General features: G+C 27.4%; 1 protein-coding gene across 1 annotated transcript in view; it reads right to left on the bottom strand.

Moving 5' to 3' along the window:
* Window positions 1–1,423: 1,423 nt before the first annotated feature.
* The window catches only part of LOC108686419, a 127,276-nt gene continuing 120,997 nt past the window's right edge, over window positions 1,424–7,702 (bottom strand). Inside the window, exon 6 of the mRNA XM_018191722.1 lies at window positions 1,424–1,530. Within this exon, the coding sequence (XP_018047211.1) occupies window positions 1,424–1,530 (107 nt within the window). The remainder of the gene's footprint in view (window positions 1,531–7,702) is intronic.

Here is a 7,702-nt window from a genome sequence, read left to right as displayed (position 1 = left end):
ATATCGTCGAAATATTTCAGCGATAATTTATCACAGACATTTAATATTGCAGCGATTCATACAATATTCATACAGTATTACTGACATATTACCATGCAATATTACAGCAAATTTGTAATATTATTATGAGATTACTAGAATATTATATTTTGTGTGGATAGACAGTCTAAACTGGAGTAATATAATGACAAGTGGTTTTTACATAAGTAAATAGTACTAATAAAATAGATTTAAAAAAAGCACTGTACATTTCAAACATTTATCGTATGTGTATTTAAATGACATATGGATTTAACATAATAGGTGTAGTAAAAAGAAATCCATTATTTTTGCATGAAATTGAATGGAAAAATAATATATTTCTTTTTACTACATCTAATATATACTTCTTTATAACACAAGAAATGAAAAATATTTTTTATTTCAGTTATAACAAATTTTAATAAATAACGTTGTATCAAAGTTACAGCAATAATGTAAAATAAATTAAAACAGTATTATAGAGACATCAGTAACATTATATTATATATAATTATTATTAATCTTAAATATTATTAAATATTTTAAATTAAAGAAAATAAATTTGGTTTAATAATAATTGATTCATTATGTTTGAAATTGTATATCTTTAAGTTATTATTATGTACGTTTTGCTTTCATAATAGTGCACACGGCAAAATATCCAAATAATGAAAACTTTGTAACATCTTAAATATATGACATAAATTTAAAAACTGCTATTAGTAAATTTAAAATGAATTTTTCTGTAAATATTACGTGTAATCATATACATGTGCGTCGTTTACTTGACAAATATTCTTGCTACTCTTTACCAAAAAAAAGGGTATTAATTTTTGTCTAATTGTGCGCTTAATTAAAAAGAAACATTATCAGAATAAACTTAAGTTTACTTTTTGTTATTACAACGTTTTTGAAATTTCTATTTCATACATAATGTCTCAAATTAAGAAAAAATATTTATGGTGTAAAGTTTTGCGTATACATAATGTAAAATTCCAATTATTTAGAATTAGATATTTTCCAAATGATACGGTAAAAATCAATGAAATGTTTTCTAGATATTATTAGTATAATTAATCTTTGTATTACATATACGTTACGGACTTGTTTTATATTTCATTAAATGTGAAAATCTCCTTAAATAAAATATAAGTTCTGATTGGCATTATTAAAAATACATATAGCCAAGAGTCTCGAACAGCATCGATTTTATTTCAAAGCAAATACTAAATTGTACTATATCTTATACATGTACACATAGATACTGAATATATTTGTCGCTTGTATTGCACGTTAACTAAAATGTGATCGCGAAAATCTTTAGCATTTCCTTTCTTTCTTTCTTTTTTCCTATCATAAAGATATTTACAAAGAAAAGAAAATTCCAAAATGTTATCAGTATTTAATTCATATTGTCGGTTGTCAGTGCCAGAGTAGTAAGTACCGATCGACGATTTGGATTCACTCCCAAATTTTCCCAATTTATCCAGGATAAGCGTGCCGTCAGATCTGCAATAATGGGTATAATATTTAATGTCTTAAAAAGTTGTAATATTATATATTTTACACAACTTAAATGATATTCATATTAATTTTATAATATAAATATGTAGTAATTTGTTCTAGGGATGCACCAGATATTCGAACAGTATTCGCTATTACTTTTTTACTATCTGACTGGAAACTGTTGGATATCATTAATATTCGAGAATATATCCAGTTGAAATTTTATATCATTAAATTGTTGATTTTTTATTATATAAATGTTTTATAAATGTTCTATAAATAAATGCATAATGCTACAATATTTTATATTGCTGCAAAATTACAATTTCTTTTTCTACAGTTATCACCTTTATATAATCAAACTCGGATGATAACATTAAAATTGTAATCATTATTTTTTCCTTTCCCTTTTCTTTTTTTGATCTTGAACTTTTTTTTTAGACATTGTCCTGGAATTCGATATCCGAAAAATATCGAGTGTTCAACTCAAAGAACCTTCCCGGATATCTAAATAGATATCGGATATCTGATGTTACATTTTTTTCGGATATCCACGGATAATTTCACGATCCGATGCATTCCTAATTTGTTCTAAATTAAATATTTGAGAGAGCTGTGTATTGCCAATCTGTATGATTTGGTTAAAATATTAAAACTACGTTTATATCTTAATGAAATAGAATAGAACATATGACAATTAAGAGATGCATCTTCATTGAAAACATGATAAGATTGATCGCGTTCAGCAGATTCAACTGTTGCGGAGCGGACTGTGAGCGCTTGCTGCTGGTATTGTGTATTCTTTCAGATCATCTAATATTAACAGCAAGCGCTCACGGATCTGCTCTGTAACAGTTAGTGCAATCCTATGATGCAGAACGTATGCGCAATGCGAAATTAGAACGATATCCGTCCAATCGCAAGGGTTCCGTCAATTGTATCAACATATTTTCTTATGTTCCCTGGAGCTAAACTAGTAAACTAGTAAAAGCGGTAATTGTATCCAATCACAAGAGATCTTATCCATAAACCCCTCTGTTGTATCTATAGGAACAGTTATATTATTGGCTCGCAGATTATGTTTCTGCATTTTCCCGCACCATGAGAGACACAAGGAAACGAACTCATGCGGACCGGAATCATACGTGTATATGATGTATATATTATCAAAATTCAAGAAATCCAATTCAAAACTCTACAAATCTTATTCAGTTGAAAATAACTTATTCGGTTAATGGTATTTTAAATAAACCAATTATTAATTTTTAAAAGAATATAGATTTGGAAAACTTGTTTTATATTATTTGCAGATTATTAAACTCATTAATATAGTGTTTATGTATTTAAAAAGAAGGAGTTGCGCCGCAAGATTGCAAAGTTATAATATGTATTATATAAACTTGCAAAAAGAAATAAAAATAAAAAATGAAAATATTGAGTGCGATCTATATTTAGTGAAAAGAGATTATAACAAGAAGCGAGTGACAATCCTATAAAAAGAAATGCTGATCGAAGATAGAGAAAAATATGTGGATTATTTTAGAATGCTATTTCAATTATTTGAAGTTTTTAGCTGAAGTTTTCGACATTTTATCTTCTTTGTAAAATCTCACAATTCCGGCCATTCTGTACCATTTCATACATTGCGTGCGCATAAAATAAAGAAACTTGCGGATAGAATCGGCGGAACGAATGTAAAACAAGTCTAACCAATCACGAGCATTTCGCCAATTCCGCATACGTTCCGCCATGGAATCGCGCCATGTATCTGCTGAACGCGATTATGTTTACTTTTCGAGGAATTTATATGCAAATTTATGCACGTAAATATCTTTCCAGAATGTCTGTTGACCTATTATTTTTTTGTGATCATTAAAATCATAATTTTTTAAATGATTATAATCTCATTTTTGAGAAAAGTCTATGGTGAGATTTGTGCAGTTTAATCAAAGATGCATCTGTGAGCTTTATCCGTCACTAACAATAAATTATATGTGAAAAATACATTTTCAACATTTTTTCCTCTTTTATTTCATCGTTAATCTACGTTAATCTAGAATTTTGCATATGTCAATTCCGATACTTCAACTTTATTATATAAAGAAATTAGACATTTCTATGGTAGCTCGATTTAAAGAATCATCTTAAATCTCATAGAACTGTACATGTGAAAACACAATTAATAGAAAATAAATGCCTTTAACAGTCTAATTGGATTTTATGTGCTTGTATAATTTTGTAATTTTATATTACGTATGTATATAAATTTATATATACTATATAGTCCTTTAAACTGCGTACTGAAATGATTTTTCGTTTTTGAAACTTTAAGACCAAAAAATTTCGGCGCGCAATTTAAAGGACTACATACTCGGTATATAAATTCATACAGAGTTATACAAGCATAAGATCCAGTTGGACCCTTAAATGCATTTATTTCTTATTGGTTAAAATATAATGTTATCATCTTCAAAATATCTTCTTTTAGAACTGAAAATTATATATTTAATTTCTATAAGGTAAAATATTCTGCAGAAAATAGTATTTCTCTTGTTGAGAATTTAATATTAAATTAAAGTCATTCAAGTTTAATTGTTTGTAATAATAAAGGAAAATTGCAAATGATGCATAAGTTTCCCAAAAGATATTCCTTTATTGCTCGTGAATTATTGTACTTTATTTTTCGGACAATATTGTAAATTATTAATAAAACATGGTCAACGAAGTAAAAACTTGTAATTCATATATAATATTTGTGATTTATTTCTACAATACAAAATCAGCTAAAAACGAAATTAAAAGACACAAAAATAAAATTTTTCTTTTACAAATTGCATAGTTTAAATAATTTAAATAGCTATTTAAATAGTTTAAATGACATATTTATAATATATTTTTTATAATATTATGTCGTTGTAGATGTTTGTAGTTTTATAAAGTCTTATTAATATTTCTTTCTTTCTTATTTCCTTTATGATACAGTTTTAAATATAAAATCGAGGTGCATCGTAAACTTGTCCTTAAAATATAAGCTAACATAATATTCAGTGTGTCCCTATCGGATCTAAAGACAATTAATTTTATATTTGTAGGAAAACTAAGAAAAAAATTCGCATTACACGTTTATGTCTTGCATGAAGTATGTATATAAATAAACAAAAAACATCTTATACCGAAACGAAAAGATTCTAGAAATGTTATTTACATTCACATGATATTTTGTATTAATAATTTCTGTGAGAACAAAGAAGAATATGAATATGTGGCATTACTGTTTACTATATCCATTTTGAGGACAATTTTGTCAAACACTTACTTTTATCTTACCAAAAAGTTAATTATTGCAAAATTGTAAAATAAAAATTGCTATGTTATTGTTGATAGAAAATACTTGCTAGTTTGTATTTATATTTCTAAAATTTTATTTTTAGCTTTTGTTTGTTTAAGAAATATTATCTAAAAATGAAGTGATATATCGATATCAGCGACCTTCCTCTACAACAAATTTAATTTTTATAATGCGGACAGAAATAGAGTCGGGATATATATTTTTTAAATTAGAAGAAAATACTTAATTTTTGACACAATTATTTATCTAATTCAGGCCTGTTCAATACTTTTCTCGCGATCTAAACGCTTTTACCCTTTCATTATCTCGTTAAACAAAAGAAAGAATACAAGAAAAAAATAGATAAATCTAAATGCTAGAATTAAATCAAGAACTGGAGTAAATCATGAGCAAAAATTTAATGCCACTTCTTTTTTTAATTTTTTCTATCTCATTTAACGAGATACGTAGAAGCGTTATCTCATGAGCAAAATGTTGGGAATGATCTAATTCATAGAATTTCTTTGAAATACAGTAATCGGCAAAAATAAAAAATCATTATATATACAAATATAAAACTGGTTTACTTCTTAAAATAAAAAAATTATAATATATACTTTTCAGTTTTCTGAATATGGCAATTAAGAAGCTCTTTTCCATGTTTTCTTCAAAATTTGAAGATGTCTTTACTGAAACTCGGGCTCGAAAATAATTTAATTTTTTTAGCGAGATAGTAAAACATACGAAAAAGAAAAAACAAATTTTTTTACGCATTAAACATCGCGAATGACTTTTGCGGTCACTATATTTCCCATTGAAATGAGTAATTCTGAATTCTAGACTTAAGAGAATCCTAAAGTCGTCTGTATTATCGACTGAACTATGTAATCTTTGTATAACAATTACTGTTCTCTTACTGAAAATCCTTTTTCAATCCAAGATTAAAGTATAGGCATTAATACAAGTTTGTGAGGTGAAGTCTATGCTAAGAAGTTTGTGAGGTGAAGTCTATGCTACGACAAAAAATTTCAGAAATGAGAATTTTAACCATTTTTTATAAGGGAAGAAATTTTTATAAGGAATTTTTTTAAAGGTTTTTTTAACAGTTTCACAACTGTTTGGAACCGATTTGATTCTCCATATTATTAAACATAAAAATCTAAGAGACATGTATTTTTTTATACGTGCGCTAATTCTTATGTTTAAGGGATGAAACACCCCTTAAAAAAAAACGATATTTTTCCTTCAAGGTGAATATCGGAAGTATAAAAGATAGAAAAAAATTTTTTAAACAAAATGATTTCCAAAGTACTTTAAAATTACAGATAAAAAAAATTTTGTTTATTTTTTTGTTTAATAAAATATCTCCATCACCCATAATTTTCTTAAATTTCAATTTTTTAAAAATAAAATTAAAAATTATTTTTTTACGAATTCAACCATGTGTAAATATATAATAAAATAAAATGTGTAAATATATAATAAAATCATATTACAATATATCATTTTTGAGAATTAATTATTAATGCTACCATATATATTAGGTATACAACTTTGCTTCCGCCGTTTTTTTTTCCGAAATTCGAGGCTTTATTGTAAAAAACTGGTTATACATTTATGATTCAAAATATTGTCCATCGCTGACCACTATTTTCTCTCATCTTTCGGGTAGCGTACGAATCCCGCGAAAAAAACTGGTCATCTTTTGAGGCTATCCACGAATCGATCCAATTTTTTACTTCTTCATAAGACTACTTTACTTCTTCATAAAGAAGTGCTGGTCAGCCAGGTCGTATGCCATTGATGGAAACAAGTGATAGTCAGAGGGAGCAACGTCTGGAGAATACGGCGGAGGGAGAATATGGGGTAGGACTTCCCATTTCAACGTTTCAAATATGTCTTGACCACTTTCGCAACATGAGGTCGAGCGTTGTCATGCTGCAAAATCATTTTTTCGTGTCTCTCGTTGTATTGCGGCCGTTTGTCTTTCAATGCTCGGCTCAAACGCATCATTGCGTTCGATATCGATCGCCTGTGATTGTTTCAGTCGGTTTTAACAGTTCATAATACACTACGCCGAGCTAGTCCCACCAAATACAGAGTATGACGTCAAAATCATCGTTCTTGAAGCGTTGAAACCACTCACGACACGTTCTTTCACTATGAGCGGCCTCACCATAAGTATTTGAGAGCTTTCGATGAGCCTCAGATTTCTTCATATTGAAGCAAAAAATTAAAACCTCCCGCAAATGACGAGAATTTGGCTCGTAAACTGACATTTTCAATCGAGAATAACTTTATGATGCAGACACAAATCGACTAATGTTTCTATGGGGTTATGTTGACAGATGTCCAAGTTTATTGTATGACGTCTATGATCTATTTATTTCGATCACTACTTACCGCTAAAGCCATCTATAGGAAAACGGCGGAAGCAAAATTGTACATCTAATACGTAATCCATGGTCATGCGTAAATAATTGTCGTCGAAACAGTAAAATACATGAAAACTTAAAAAGATGTCTTAAGTAAAATTTGTATAATTTTCTATATGCTTTATTATATATGAATTTAAATTTTATATAATATATATATATATATATATGTATTTAGATTTTTAAATATATAATATTTTAAGATATATACACGTATTAATCCTGTTATTATTTCTTTGACATTTATGCCTTTACTTCTTTGACATTTAAATTCTAAACAAAATTGTAAAGTTCGTAACATATTCTCGTAAGATATATAAGAATTTTGAAGTGTTTATATCTTTATACGATATTTTTACAGACAGTTTTTTACTAGCCATAAGATTTACAAAAAATTGTAAATATTTACGAA

This window comes from Atta colombica, unplaced genomic scaffold (assembly GCF_001594045.1).
Source record: "Atta colombica isolate Treedump-2 unplaced genomic scaffold, Acol1.0 scaffold18, whole genome shotgun sequence".
NCBI lineage: Eukaryota > Metazoa > Arthropoda > Insecta > Hymenoptera > Formicidae > Atta > Atta colombica.
Note: the sequence above shows the minus strand (reverse complement) of the source record. Positions and strands in the feature narration are given on the sequence as shown.